General features: G+C 43.9%; 1 protein-coding gene across 3 annotated transcripts in view; it reads right to left on the bottom strand.

The window, feature by feature from the left end:
* The window catches only part of map3k22 (mitogen-activated protein kinase kinase kinase 22), a 121967-nt gene that overhangs the window by 9879 nt on the left and 96373 nt on the right, over window positions 1-15715 (bottom strand). For all 3 annotated transcript variants that reach the window (XM_043687909.2, XM_043687908.2, XM_043687907.2), the window contains one exon: window positions 12175-12304. In XM_043687909.2, the coding sequence (XP_043543844.1) occupies window positions 12175-12304 (130 nt within the window). The remainder of the gene's footprint in view (window positions 1-12174; window positions 12305-15715) is intronic.

Here is a 15715-nt window from a genome sequence, read left to right as displayed (position 1 = left end):
GAAATCCCAAAAAATTTCGAAATCGGAAGTTTCTTCCATGAAGTTTTTTTCTCTATAACATGCAAACAGTTAACCCAACTCCATACTCACTGGAGCCATGTCACTCAGATGTGGTGTGGTAGCATGGCCCAGCACTGGCAGGCGTCAATATTGTCTCAGTGCTCGTAGGAGCCCATACGCCAGTTCATTCAGAGACAGAACGCCTGTCACAGGTGCGCCTGCTGTTTGGGAAGTTTTTTTAACTTCACCATTAAACAGTCACTTATTCCGAAACCCAAAAAATTCCGAATTCCGAAAACCAGCTGGCCCCGAGGGTTTTGAATGAAGGATTGTGAACCTATACTACAAACATGGGTAACTTCAATTCATTTTTATCATTGATAGCCACAGGTGAGGAACCAGAAGACTGGAGCTTGGCTAATGTGGTGCCACAATTTAAGAAAGGTGGTAAAGAAAGGCCAGGCGTCTGTAGACCGGTGAGCCTGACATCGGTAATGGTTCGGCCACTATTGGAATACTGTGTGCAATTCTGGTCTCTCTGCTGTAGGAAGGATGTTCTGAAACTTGAGGGGGTTCAGAAATGATTTACGAGGATGTTGTCAGTGTTGGAGGATTTGAGCTCTAGGGAGAGACTGAATAGGCTGGGGGTATTTTCCCTGGAGCATTGCAGGCTGTGGAGTGACCTTATAGAGGTTTGTAAAATCATGCGGGGCATGGATAGGGTAAATAGACAAGGTTGTTTGCCTAGGGTGGGGGAGTCCAAAACTAGAGGGCATAGGTTTAAGGCGAGATGGGCAAGATTTAAAAGGGACCTAAGGGGCAACCTTTTCACGCAGAAGGTGGTGCATGTGTGGAATGAGTTGCCAGAGGAAGTAGTGGAGGCTGGGACAATTATAGCATTTAAAACGTATCTAGATGGGTATATGAATAGGAAGGGTTTAGAGGAAAATGGACCAAATGCTGGCAAATGGGACTAGATTTATTTAGGATATCTGGTCAGCATGGAAGAGTTGGAGTGAAGAGTCTGATTCTGTATATCTGTTTTCTGTATATCTCTGTGACTCTATGTCCTCCTCTCTAACACCCCCCACAGCCATCTACTTCTGAAAATTTCTTCCTTAGAACTGTTACCAGCAGTATCCCTACTGTTACAGACGTTTTGTCTCTGAATGAACTGCCGTATGGGCTCCTCTTTTCCCCTTGGTTGTAAAACTCAAATCAGCAATCATCTTCACATTTATTTCCCTGGTGGTCATTTGCTAGTCATTTAGCTAAAATCATAATTTCATACCTGTGCTACTGTTATCAGTTCAAAATTACTTTCTGACCCTTTTTTTAAAGATGAGACTTGCATAAAATTGAAAATGAAAACTAATTTTCCGAACCCAGTTTCCCAATACTATTACATTATGAACTTTCCTCACTGTACTGTGGAAATGTTCATAAATTTAATCTCTCCTGCCCTTTACACTTTTGCAGACTTTCCTCTTTATTCTTCCTTATCCTCCCAACTTTCACTTGCACAAGACCTTCCTAGGGTGAGGTGACCAGAACTACACATAGCATGTCAGCTGTGGCCTAACCAAAGTTCTGTGCTTCTCAGAGCCCAAATGCCACGCTGTATTGGATTTCCACTGTGGCCTAATTTTTCTATAATCTAATTAAATGTGAACAATTGGTCCATAAGGGAGAATAGAGTCATTGACAAGAGCACATATTGCAGATTTGAGCTTTGCTCTGCTCCAAGAAAACATTTATCATTAGGGCTGAATATGAAGCGCAATCTCCTTATGAGTAGCTACTTAGAATTAACTTTGGAAACTTAGACAAGGCAACCCATAAACTATTAATGATCCTGCCCCTTGGCTTCTCCACCCGAGAACTCCGAAAAAAAAAGCATTCAAATATTCATTCTGTCATTGTTTTCTTCCTAATCTTCCTTGATTTTAACTCTGCTACCCTCCCACTTATTATCTGTTTATCCATGCCAATAAGATTAATCCAACAATAAAATCAGTTTAATCTAATAAGAAATCTAAAATGTTGAAGACCAAGGACCTAGGTCATTATTCATGACTGATTTTTTTTCCCTTCCTTTTCCTGTCCCAACCCCATCACAAGTCTTCCTGTAAAATAGAAAAGTGGAATGATTTCCGTATAACTTGTTCTGATATTGTGCTATGGAGAAGTTATCAGTAAGGGCGCTAACACCTTAAAAACAGGGTGGAACACAACTGAAACTGGCAAGCAGGAAGATGATGTGAGAGAGTGGACTTGGCACAGGCATATTTTAACATTTTCAATGCATGCATCCTGAGGAAAGTGACTTATGAAACAAATTAGTTTTGATTGCAAGGCATAAACAGGCATAAACACTTTCTATAATAACTTGAAACTATAGAGTTTATTTTCTTAACAATGACTCACTTCAAGGCAAATTTTAAAATGTATTCAAGATTTTTAATGAAGCAGTGTTTTCATGATGTTTAACTCATAATGAAAAGCAACCTAGTAAACTGTTCACTTTCAATATACAAACTACAGTAGTTCAAGAGGATGCCTACCACTATGTGTCCTGGAGTTAGTAGCTTTCCCAGTGAGATCCACATCTCTAGAACATGTACAAAAAATTCATTGATATAAATTATGTCCAGATCCAACTTTGCAGTGTTTTGCTACAGTTTAATTAAGAGAGGAAAATGCATTGGTCTGGATGAGCTGCATCCACTTATTTCAACAAACCTAGAGAAGAAATTGCACATCACAACTCATATTTGATAATTAATTCAAAAAAGGAGCAGTGACAAAGGACTGCCAGATAGCTAATTGACTCAGACTCATTGATATTCCAACACAGAAGGAAGCTATTTGGTCCACTGTGTCTCTCTGGCCAACAAAAATTTGATTTAACTAATCCCATCTTCCACTTCTTGGCCCGTAGAACTTCAGGCCATGGCAATACAAGTAAATGTTTAAATACTGGTTACATGTTGTTATGACAGCTTCTGACTCAACAACTGCTTCAGGTATTATGTTCCAGACTCCTACCATAGTGAAAAACTCTTTTCAACTCTCTTTTTAGCTTTCTATCCCTTACCAAACATCTATGGTCCCTGACATTAACCCCTTGGCTAATGTAAAGTCCTATGTCCATCACAACGGCATACACAACGATAAAGTCCCCTCTGAAAAATAATGCCAGTCTATCCAATCTTTCTTCATAGCTTAGACCTTCCAGAACAGACAACATCCTGATAAATCTTCTCTGCTTCCAAATCATTCCTATAATGTGGTGATCAATATTGCACAAAATATTCCAGTTGTGGCCTATCCAGCAATTTATATAGTTCCAGCTTAATCTCCTTGCTCTTGTATGGTTGTATTGGCTGCTTAGAATGAATTATCTGTTTCTTTGCACCATGTAATCCCATGTAGTTCAGAAGTTATTTGCAAGTCAGAAAATAAAAACAATCTGACTCCAAGGCAAGAGTGATACCACTGAAATATGAGTGATAAAGGGCACTTGCACTGTATATGAGACATTAAACCTATCTCCTATCCTGGTTTATTACTCATCTTGAGTTTGGAAGGTCCTGTCAAATGGTTCTGGCAAGCTGCAGTAATGAATCATGTATTATGTATAATGCAGTCACAGTGCATTGGTGCTGGAGGCTGTGAATTTTTAAGGTGGTGAATAGGGTGCCAATCAGCTGAGCTGTTTTGTCTTGCTCGGTGTTATGAAGTTGAAGGTCTGTACCTTTTAAGAGAGTGTGAATGCTGTTCTGAACTGAGAGCTTACAAGCACCTATGTATATGACTAGATGGCAATCCCAGAGTGTACTGGAAAATGAAAATATATAACATTTGGCTGTGAAATAGATACCCGAGTTTTGGTTGCTGTTTTGACAACAATCCATATTTAACCAATCAGTTTAAATTATGCCCCAGGATATTAAAACCCAATTGTGTTTGAATTTATTGTTTTGCCAACATTGAACCAATGAGACGATCCAATGTTAGCAGGGTATAAAATGTGGGCATTTTGAAAATTGTTCAGAGAGCTACTGCCATTGAGACAGAAATGCATGGAGAGCTAACAGCTTGCTCTCCAGGGAATTAGGAAACACTCTCTATCAAAGGTACCTTTTCATATGAAACACACTCACAGTAAAAAGAAAGAAGACAACCCAAGAAGATCCTCAGCTCAGAAGAAGAAAGACACCAAACACAACAGCCGCTGTGTGGTTTTGAAATTAAACTCATGTCATTTTAATAAGTGCCTTATTGGAACAGCATATTGTTATGAAGTTGGAGGCAGATAATAAGCAGTTAAGAGAAAGAGGGCTTAAAATTGTGAAGAGTTGTTTAATGTTCACTTTTAGAATTAAAAAATAAATTGATGTTATCTTCTTTAAATAGTGAAATTTGTGAATTATCTGTCACGCATATTTAACAGGTAATGAATTGAGGTGAGCTTTTCTGGGTGTTTGGTTTAATTAACAGAGGGGTTCACTTCCATGTCATAACAATGGCCTCTTGAATGGTGCTGGAGCTGCATTCATAAAGGCCAGTGGTAAATATTTCATTGCACTGACTTATGCCATATACATAACAGACAGGCATTTGGAAGACAGGAGTTGAGTTACTGGCTTGCTCTTATAGCCAAGCCATGTTTATGGCTCATCCAGTTCAGTATCCAGCCAATGGCAACCTGCAGGATGTTGATAGTCGGTGATTCGTTGCTGGTAATGCCATTGAGCATCTGGGGGCATAGATACTCATTGGAAATAGGCATTGCTTGGCACTTGTGTGGCACAAATACTACTTGCCACTTGTCACCCCAAATCTGGATATTTTCAGCTCTTGGACTGCTTCAGTATCCGAGAAGTCGCAAATGATGCTGAGTATTGTGCAATCACCAGTGAAAATCCTCATTTCTAACCTCATGATGGATGGTATGTCATTGATGAATCAGATGAACTTGGTAAGATGATTCAGCTCCAACAACTACCACCATTTTCCTTTCCATTTGTACAACTTTAGTCAGTTGTCAAAAATTATCAGAGCCCTACAGTTAATCATTCCACATGAGTATCAGAATTGAGCTTGTGGTAACATCCTCAGCCAAAGCAACTGGACTTGTACATAATATTCCTGGTGTCACCAGCCACTGGTCTCATCAGTGCTCCATATAATTAAATCTTCGCTCCTAAATACAAATCCTCTTGTAATAAAAGCTAATACATCATTTGCTTTCCAAATTGCTTGCTCCACCTACACATTAGCTTTCAGTGGCATATGAATAAGGACAGGCAACAGACTTGCAAGGAAAATTATAGATTATGGTTTAATAAGAACAGTAGATACTAAATTAGCTGAGTGATAGGAAATAGAGCAATGGGCAATGGATAGGGTTTTCAGGCTGGAGGAAGGTTAGTAGTAGAGAACCCCAGGGGTCAGTATAGTAAGCCTTGTTTTTGCTAACACATATTAATAACCTGGATCTTGGATTGGAGGGACAACCTCCAAATTTGGAAGCTTGTAAGAACTGTAAACTGGAGGAGGACAGTGTGGAACTCCAGAAGAATTAGAAAATTTGGTAGCATGGGTGGCAGATGAGGTTCAATCGAGAGAAGTGCGAAGTGATGCAGTTTGTTCAGAAGAACATTGAAAGACAATATAAATAGGAGATTTGATAGAGGTTTTCAAAATCATGAGCAGTCTAGACAGAGTAAATATGGACAAGTTGTTCCATTTGTATAAGAAAATTAACAGGAGGACATGGATTTGAAAACAGAGCAAGCATGAGGTGACAAAAAAGCCTTTTCACAGCGAATTGCGGGGTATGCCTGAATGTAGTGGAGGCAGTTTCAATTCAGGATTTCAATTTTCTATTTGGATAGAAGTGGTGTGCAGGGATGTGAGGAATAGACAGGAGATTGGCACCGAGAAACAGAAGCAAACTGATGCAGGCACAATGGGTGGAGTGGCCTCCTTCTGCACCGTGACAATTCTGTGATTCTCCAACACCTGGTCCCTTTGAACACCACTACATTCCAATTTCTCACCATCTAAGAAATATTCTGCACCACTGTTGCTCCTATTAAAGTGGTTAACCTCACCTGTCCACATTATATTCCACCTACCAAGCTCCTACCCACTCACTCAGCCTGTCTAAATCCCCTTGAAGCCTCCTCACAATTCACATTCATGTTTTATGTCATCTATAACTTGATAATATTACAATAGTTCTCCACATTCTGCGCTCAAGAATTACACACTCACTATTCTCTGTGAGCAGATATGCATCCTCATATCTTGTCTTAAATGGGTGGTTATGCCGTCCTATGTTAGACTCTCACACAAGAGAAAACAACCTCTCAACTATTCTGTTGAGCCCCCTAAACATCTTATATTGTTCAAAAAAGGTCTTGCACATTTCTAAACTCCAGTGTGTATAAGTCCAATTGATGCAACTTGATGAGTGGGTGTGTTCTAGACCCCAGGTCCTACAAAGTAGGGCCTCCCTCCCACCCTCCTCCTCTAACCTAAATTAAAAGTCCACAGACTTGCCCCAAAGAGGGTCCAAGGAAGTTCCTGTGGATTGAAGAGTGAGACAAGGAGGTTGAGTGAAGTGATTACGCGACAGTTGAAGGGAGTGAAGACATGACTGCCAAGCTGGTTCAGTGTGCTACGTGCTTGAAGTGGGAGGTCAACGACTCTGGTGTGTCTGGCTCGTATAAGTGTGGAAAGTGTGTGCACGTTCAGCTACTGACAGAGCATACTGCAGCGCTGATGAAAGAACTCGAGGACCTTAGGCTCATCCGAGAGAACGAGATCTTTCTGGACAAGACCTTCAGTGAGGTTATTACACTGATCATACCAGAAGAGAGCAGAAGAGAGCAGATGATGAGGAAGGCAGAGAGGAGACAGGTGCAAGAGACCCTGGGGGAAATACCTGTCAGGAACAAGTTGAATCTTTTGGAAACAGTAGAGACAGATGACACTGCCAGTCCGCGAGGCGGCCAGGTCTGTCAATCAAAAGTTGGTGTGGAGGCAGAGCGGAAGAGTTAGACATCGCACAGAGCCGTGGTAATAGGGGACTCCATAGTGAGAGGAACTGACCGGGGATTTTGTGGCAGCAGGCGGGACTTAAGGATGGTGTGTTGCCTTCCTGGTGCCAGGGTTAAATACATCACAGACAGAGTGCAGGAAATCCTCAAGGACGAAGGTGAAGAGCCAGAGGTGGTGGTACATGTCGGCACAAATGATGTCGGGAAGAGGAGGAGGAACATACTACAGCGGGACTTCGGAGAACGAGGAAAAAGGCTGAAAAGCAGGACGTCCAGGGTGGTTATCTCCGGTTTGCTTCCAGTTCCTCGGGCTGGTGTGGCCAGAAACAGGGAGATAATGGACTTGAACGTGTGGCTGGGGAACTGGTGCAGGAAGCAAGGATTTAAATTCTTGGATCACTGGGGTATGTTTTGTGGTAAGCATAAATTATACAAGAGAGACGGTTTGCACCTTAATAGGTTAGGGACCAGCATTCTGGCAGGCAGGTTTGCTACTGCAACACAGCTACGTTTAAACTAAGTAGCAGGGGAGAGGGGACAAACTGGATGTTTAAGAAGGAAATTGAAGGGAAAGTTAGAACAAGGGAAGTCAAGAAAGACAACTGTATCAATGAAGCAGAAAACTAAAAAAGGTTTATGCTGTAAGGTTGAGTGAAATAGGAGTTGATGGGAAGGGTGAGGGCAGTAACAAATTAAAAATATTATATGTGAATGCACGAAGCATTAGAAATAAGATGGATGAGCTTGAGGCTATTTTGGAAATTGGCAGATACGATATTGTGGGGATAACTGAGACGTGGCTTCAAGTGGACAGGGCCTGGGAAATGAATATTCAAGGCGACACATGCTATCGTAAGGACAGACTGACGGGCAGAGGGGGTGGGGTGGCCATGTTGGTAAGGGATGATATTCAGTCCCTTGCATGGGGGGACCTAGAATCAGGGGATGTAGAGTCAGTATGGATAGAGCTGAGAAATTCTAAGGGTAAAAAGACCTTCTTGGGAGTTACTACAGTAGTCTGAATGTCGGATGTAAGTTGCATCAGGAGCTGAAATTGGCCTGTCGCAAAGATGTTACTACAGTTGCTATGTGGGATTTCAACAAGCAGGTAGTTTGGGAGAATCAGGATGGTATCGGACCTCAAGAATGAGACTTTGTGGACTGCCTCAGAGATGGATTCTGAGAACAGCTGGTGCTGGAGCCTATCAGGGAGAAGGCCATTCTGGATCTGGTGTTGTGCAATGAACCAGAATTGATCAGGGACCTCGAAGTGAAGGAGCCATTGGGAAGTAGTGACCACAATACAATAAGCTTCAATCTGCAATTTGAGAGGGAGAGGGTACAATCGGAAGTTACAATATTTCTGTTGAATAAAAAGCGAACTATGGAGCTATGAGGGAGGATCTGGCCAAAGTTCAATGGTGCAATACCTTAGCAGGGATGACAGTGGAGGAACAATGGCAGATATTTCTGTGTATAATGCAGAAGATGCAGAATAATTTCATTCCAAAAAGGAAGAAAGATCCTAGGAGGAGGCATGGGTGACCATGGCTGACGGGGGAAGTTAAGAAACATATAAAGTTAAAAGAGAAAAAGTATAACATAGCAAAGATAAGTGGGAAAACGGAGGACTGGGAAGCTTTTAAAGAACAACAGAGGATTACTAAGAAGGAAATACGCAGAGAAAAAATGAGGTACGAAGGTAAACTGGCCAAAAACATAAAGGAGGATAGTAAAAGCTGTTTTAGGTATGTGAAAGGCAAAAAAATGGTTAAGACTAAAATTGGGCCCTTGAAGACAGAAACAGGGGAATATATTATGAGGAACAAAGAAATGGCAGAAGAATTAAATGGGTACTTCAGATCTGTGTTCACTGGGGAAGACACAAGCAATCTCCCTGAGGTAACAGTGGCTGAAGGACCTGAACTTAAGGGAATTTATATTTGCCAGGAATTGGTGTTGGAGAGACTGTTAGGTCTGAAGGTTGATAAGTCCCCGGGGCCTGATGGTCTACATCCCAGGGTACTGAAGGAGGTGGCTCGAAAAATCGTGGATGCGTTGGTGATTATTTTCCAGAGTTTGATAGATTCAGGATCAGTTCCTGCGGATTGGAGGGTGGCTAATGTTGTACCACTTTTTAAGAAAGGTGGGAGAGAGAAAGCAGGAAATTATAGACCAGTTAGTCTGACCTCAGTAGTGGGAAAGATGCTGGAGTCTATTATAAAGGATGAAATTACGACACATCTGGATAGTAGTAACAGGATAGGTCAGAGTCAGCATGGATTTATGAAGGGGAAATCATGCTCGACTAATCTTCTGGAATTTTTTGAGGATGTAACTCTGAAGATGGACGAGGGAGATCCAGTAGATGTAGTGTCCCTGGACTTTCAGAAAGCTTTCAATAAAGTCCCACATAGGAGGTTAGTGAGCAAAATCAGGGCTCATGGTATTGGGGGCAAAGTACTAACTTGGATTGAAATTTGGTTGGCTGACAGGAAACAAAGAGTAGTGATAAACGGCTCCCTTTTGGAATGGCAGGCAGTGACCAGTGGGGTACCGCACGGATCAGTGCTGGGACTGCAGCTTTTTACAATATATATTAATGATATAGAAGATGGTATTAGTAATAATATTAGCAAATTTGCTGATGATACGAAGCTGGATAGCAGGGTGAAATGTGAGGAGGATGTTAGGAGATTACAGGGTAACCTGGACAGATTAGGTGAGTGGTCAGATGCATGGCAGATGCAGTTTAATGTGGATAAATGTATGGTTATCCACTTTGGTGGCAAGAACAGGAAGGCAGATTACTACCTCAATGGAATCAATTTAGGTAAAGGGGCATTACAAAGAGATCTGGGTGTTCTTGTACACCAGTCAATGAAGGTAAGCATGCAGGTACAGCAGGTAGTGAAGAAGGCTAATAGCATTCTGGCCTTCATATCAAGAGGGATTGAGTATAGAAGCAAAGATAAGTGGGAAAACGCTGTACAGGACCTTCTGCAGCTGTACAGGACCCTGGTGAGACCACACCTGGAGTATTGTATGCAGTTCTGGTCTCCAAATTTGAGGAAAGACATTCTGGCTATTGAGGGAGTGCAGCGTAGGTTCACGAGGTCAACTCCTGGAATGGCGAGACTACCTTATGCTGAAAGATTGGAGCGACTGGGAATGTATACCCGTGAGTTTAGAAGACTGAGAGGGGATCTGATTGAGACATATAAGATTATTAAAGGATTGGACACTCTGGAGGCAGGAAACATGTTTCCGCTGATGGGTGAGTGCCGAACCAGAGGACACAGCTTAAAAATACGGGGTAGACCATTTAGGACAGAAATGAGGAGAAACTTCTTCACCCAGAGAGTGGTTGCTGTATGGAATGCTCTGCCCCAGAGGGCAGTGGAGGCCCAACCTCTGGATTCATTTAAGAAAGAGTTGGATAGAGCTCTCAAGGATAGTGGAATCAAGGGTTATGGAGATAAGGCAGGAACAGGATACTGATTAAGGATGATCAGCCATAATCATATTGAATGGTGGTGCAGGCTTGAAGGGTGGAATGGCCTACTCCTGCACCTATTGTCTATCTTCTTCTCATAAGGCCGTGCCTCCACACCAGCCTAGTGAAGCTTCAATGGGCTGCCCCCAATGCCAGTATATTTTTCCTTACATTAGGGGTCAAAAAGTGTTCACTGTGGTTTGACAAGTGCGTTCCTGATGAAGGGTTCCAGCCGAAATATCGATTCTCCTGCTCCTTGCCTGCTACCTGACCTACTGGACTTTTCCAGCAACACACTCGCGACTCTGATCTCCAGCAACTGCAGACCTCACTTTCTCTTAAGTGCCTTGTAATAGTTTCATAAGATCTCCTCAACATTATACTCCATTGCTGAAAAATGTGTTGCTGGAAAAGCACAGCAGGTCAGGCAGCATCCAAGAAGCAGGAGAATCGATGTTTCGGGCATAAGCCCTTCTTCAGGGCTTATGCCTGAAACGTCAATTCTTCTGCTCCAGCATCTGCAGTCCTCACTTTCTCCTAATTATACTCCTGAAGAAGGGCTTATGTCCAAAACGTCGATTCTCCTGCTCCTTGGATGCTGCCTGACCTGCTGTGCTTTTCCAGCAACACATTTTTCAGCTCTGATCTCCAGCATCTGCAGTCCTCACTTTCTCCTAATTATACTCCATTTCCTTAGTCAATTTGCCTTTCCCAATACCCACTTAACTTGCAGGCTAGCTTTTTGTAGTTTATATACAAGAACTCTCAAAGCTCTGTGCTGCAGCTTTCTGCAGACTTTTCCCATTTAAATAACTTTCAGCTCTTCTGGTCATCCTGCCAAAATTCATAACCTCACACTTTGGACTATTATATTCCATCTGCTAAATATTTTCCCAATCTACCATGAATTTACAAGAAAATCAGACAGCATTTACTTATTTATTATTGGATTTATTGACTAAACTTGCATGTGGACAACACTTGAGCCTCAATTAAGAGCAATTAATTACCTTTATGGAGGAAACTTTCCTCACACCAATAAAAAGCTTTCCTACTGATTCCCATCAATTAGTTGTACTTGGGTTCTTTGACTCTCAACTGCTTCAATTCAGATCAATCTGCACACACAATACTTCTACAGAATTCACAGCTCTGAACTGTTAAGTTAGTAATACACATACAACCCTATCATAGCCTACTTCCCCTGAAGCCTCTCACCTTGGAGATGGTACTTGTCTACATGAAAACAGTATAAATGATGAGCTACAGACCTTCAAATCATTTTATACTGAGTGGCTGCAATGACACTAACATCTTGCTGTCATAAGCAATGAAATTCTGCTGTACCGAGTGGATGAGAAATGAAGCTAGTGAAGCCAGTAGTAGCAAGTTGGCACTAAATCAAAATGGTCAGAGAGCTACTGCAGACACAATGGCATGGATGGCCTCCTTCTGCACCAAAACAAATCTGTGATTCTGTGAAAGACTTTAAAAGAGATCAAATTCCTTACTTTCAACAACGTAATTGTCAAGGAGTATGATGGATTTATTAATGATCGTGGTCTACTAATGTGAAGTGGAAGTGAAAAGAAAGTGATAGGTTACCTTTTATATCTCGGTGTACAATCATATTGCTGTGGAGATAGGAAACCCCTTCTAGGATCTGTCTGGTGTACTTTCGCGTTACATTCTCAGTGAGTGCTCCATAAGCCTTCAATTGGTCCTTGACAGAGCCCTGAATGGAAACAAAATTAATCATTAAAAAGGAAAAAAAAAACATTTTATCCTTCCAGTGATTTATAGGTAATCAAATGCTGAGTATGGTAAGCTGAAGATATTGAAACAGATGTAATCCCAGAACTCTTACAGATATATTTAATCAACCTATTCAGATATACTATGACACACATCTCTACAGCATGTGGGACCTGAAACCAACCTTTTGCCCAGGTGTAGGGACTTCTGCAACACAAGATCCTCCCCAGTATCTTATAGGTTTGCTGATCTCAATTAGACCACTATAGATGGGTTCAATATACCACATATTGATAGACAGTGAAAGAAAAAAAATTCAGTCAGGCTTTCCCATTACTGACTGATAATTGTCAGTAGTGTCGGTGTTAACTTAGTACACAATGTGGCTGGGCTGCAACGCTGCCTACCTTTGAATAATCTCCAAACACTCGCAAGGAGAATGGACTTTTGGACAAAGTGTTAGTGGTGTAATAGCTCTGCTTCAGGAACGAAAGGCAAAAGGTGAACCGAAAACTTAGCAAAAATAATTACTTGTATGACCTCAATCCCAAACCCTAATCCAAGGCATGTGCTGAGCAAACTAATTTCTAACACTTCTAAAGTCAGAGATGTACAGCATGGAAACAGACCCTTTGGACCAACTTATCCATGCTGACCAGATATCCCAACCCAATCTAGTCCCACCTGCCAGCACCCAGCCCATATCCCTCCAAACCCTTCCTATTCATTAACCCATCCAGATGCCTTTTAAATGATGCAATTGTACCAGCCTCCACCACTTCCTCTGGCAGCTCATTCCATACACGCACCACCCTCTGCGTGAAAAAGTTGCCCCTTAGGTCACTTTTATATCTTTCCCCTCTCACCCTAAACCTATGCCCTCTCGTTCTGGACTTCCCGACCCCAGGGAAAAGACTTTGCCTATTTATCCTATTCATGCCCCTCATGATTTTATAAACCTCTATAAGGTCACCCCTCAGCCTCCGATGCACCAGGGAAAACAGCCCCAGCCTATTTAACCTCTCCCTATAGCTCAAATCCTCCAACCCTGGCAACATCCTTGTAAATCTTTTCTGAACCCTTTCAAGTTTCACAACATCTTTCTGATAGGAAGGACACCAGAATTGCATGCAATATTCCAACAGAACGCCTCATCTTCCGCCTCGGAACACTTCAACCCCAGGGCATCAATGTGGATTTCAACAGTTTCCTCATTTCCCCTTCCCCCACCTCATCCTAGCTTCTAACCTCCCGCAACTCGATCCCCTGACCTGTCCAGACTTGTCCGACCTGCCCAGCTCCTTTTCCACCTATCCACTCCACCCTCTCCTCCCTGACCTATCACCTTCATCTCCTTCCCCACTGACCCATTGTACTCTATGCCACTCTCTCCCCACCCCCACCCCCTCTAGCTTATCTCTCCACGCTTCAGGCTGTCTGCCTTTATTCCTGATGAAGGGCTTTTGCCCGAAACGTCGATTTTGCCTGTCCTCGGATGCTGCCTGAATTGCTGTGCTCTTCCAGCACCACTGATCCAGAATCTGGTTTCCAGCATCTGCAGTCATTGTTTTTACCTTATATTCCAACAGGGGTCTAACCAATTGTGACATCAAAAACAGGGAGAAAGTGAGGTCTGCAGATGCTGGAGATCAAAGTTGAAACTTTATTGCTGGAACAGAACAGCAGGTCAGGCAGCATCCAGGGAACAGGAGATTCGACGTTTCGGGCACAGGCCCTTCTTCAGGAATGAGCAGAGAGTGTTCAGCAGGAGAAGATAAAAGGTAGGGAGGAGGGACTTGGAGGAGGGGCGTTGGAAATGTGATAGGTGGAAAGAGGTCAAGGTGAGAGTGATAGGTCGGAGTAGGATGGAGGCGGAGAGGTCAAGAAGACGACTGCAGGTCAGGAAGGCGGTGCCGGGCTGGAGGGATCCGACTAAGACAAGGTGGGGGGAGGGGGGATGAAGAAACTGGTGAAGTCCAAGTTCATCCCCTGCGGTTGGAGGGTTCCCAGTCGGAAGATAAGACGCTCCTCCTCCGACCGTCGCATTGTTGTGGTTTGGCGGTGGATGAGTCCAATGACCTGCATATCCTCGGTGGAGTGGGAGGGGGAGTTGAAATGCTGTGCTACAGGGTGGTTGGGTTGGTTCGTCCGGGTGGCCCAGAGGTGCTCTCTGAATCGCTCCGCAAGTAGGCGGCATGTCTCCCCAATATAGAGGAGGCCACACCGGCTGCAGCGGATGTAGTAGATGATGTGGGTGGAGGTGCAGGTGAATCTGTGGCGGATATGGAAGTTTCCTTTGGGGCCTTGGAGAGAAGTGAGGGGGGAGGTGTGGGCGCAAGTGTTGCACCTCCTGCGGTTGCAAGGGAAGGTGCCGGGAGTGGAGGTTGGGTCGGTGGGGGGTGTGGATCTGACGAGGGAGTCGCGGAGGGAGTGGTCTCTACGGAAAGCTGATAGGGGAGGGGAGGGAAATATATCCTTGGTGCTGGGGTCTGTTTGGAGGTGGTGGAAGTGACGGCGGATGATGCGCTGTACATGGAGATTGGTGGGGTGGTAGGTGAGGACCAGTGGGGTTCTGTCCTGGTGGCGGTTGGAGGGGCGGGGCTCAAGGGCGGAGGAGCGGGAAGTGGAGGAGATGCGGTGGAGGGCACCGTCGACCACATCGGGGGGGAAATTGCGGTCCTTGAAGAAGGAGGCCATCTGTGTTGTACGTATTTTGAACTGGTCCTCCTGGGAGCAGATGCGGCGGAGACGAAGGAATTGGGAGAATGGGATGGCGTTTTTACAGGAGGCAGGATGGGAGGAGGTGTAGTCCAGGTCGCTGTGGGAGTCGGTTGGTTTGTAGTAGATGTCCGTGTTGATTCGGTCGCCTGAGATAGAAACAGAAAGGTCTAGGAAGGGGAGGGAGGAGTCCGAGACTGTCCAGGTGAATTTGAGGTCGGGGTGGAAGGTGTTAGTGTAGTGGATGAACTGTTCAACGTCCTCGTGGGAGCACGAGGTAGCGCCGATACAGTCATCAATGTAGCGAAGGAAAAGATGGGGGTTGGGGCCAGTGTAGTTGCGGAAGATGGATTGTTCCACATACCCTACGAAGAGGCAGGCATAGCTGGGGCCCATGCGGGTGCCCATGGCTACTCCTTTTGTTTGGAGAAAGTGGGAGGATTGGAAAGAAAAGTTGTTCAGGGTGAGGACCAGTTCGGTCAGTCGAAGGAGGGTGTTGGTGGAAGGGTACTGGGTGGTACGACGGGAAAGGAAGAAGCGGAGTGCTTTGAGTCCTTCGTGATGGGGGATGGAGGTGTACAGGGACTGGATGTCCATGGTGAAGATGAGGCGTTGAGGACCGGGGAAGCGGAAATCCTGCAGGAGGTGGAGGGCGTGGGTGGTGTCACGAACG

The sequence above is a fragment of the Chiloscyllium plagiosum genome, unplaced genomic scaffold (genome assembly GCF_037043375.1).
Source record: "Chiloscyllium plagiosum isolate Xiang-an unplaced genomic scaffold, Cpla_swu_hap1 HiC_scaffold_4, whole genome shotgun sequence".
Classification (NCBI taxonomy): Eukaryota; Metazoa; Chordata; class Chondrichthyes; order Orectolobiformes; family Hemiscylliidae; genus Chiloscyllium; species Chiloscyllium plagiosum.
This window is presented reverse-complemented; position numbering and strand designations above follow the sequence as displayed.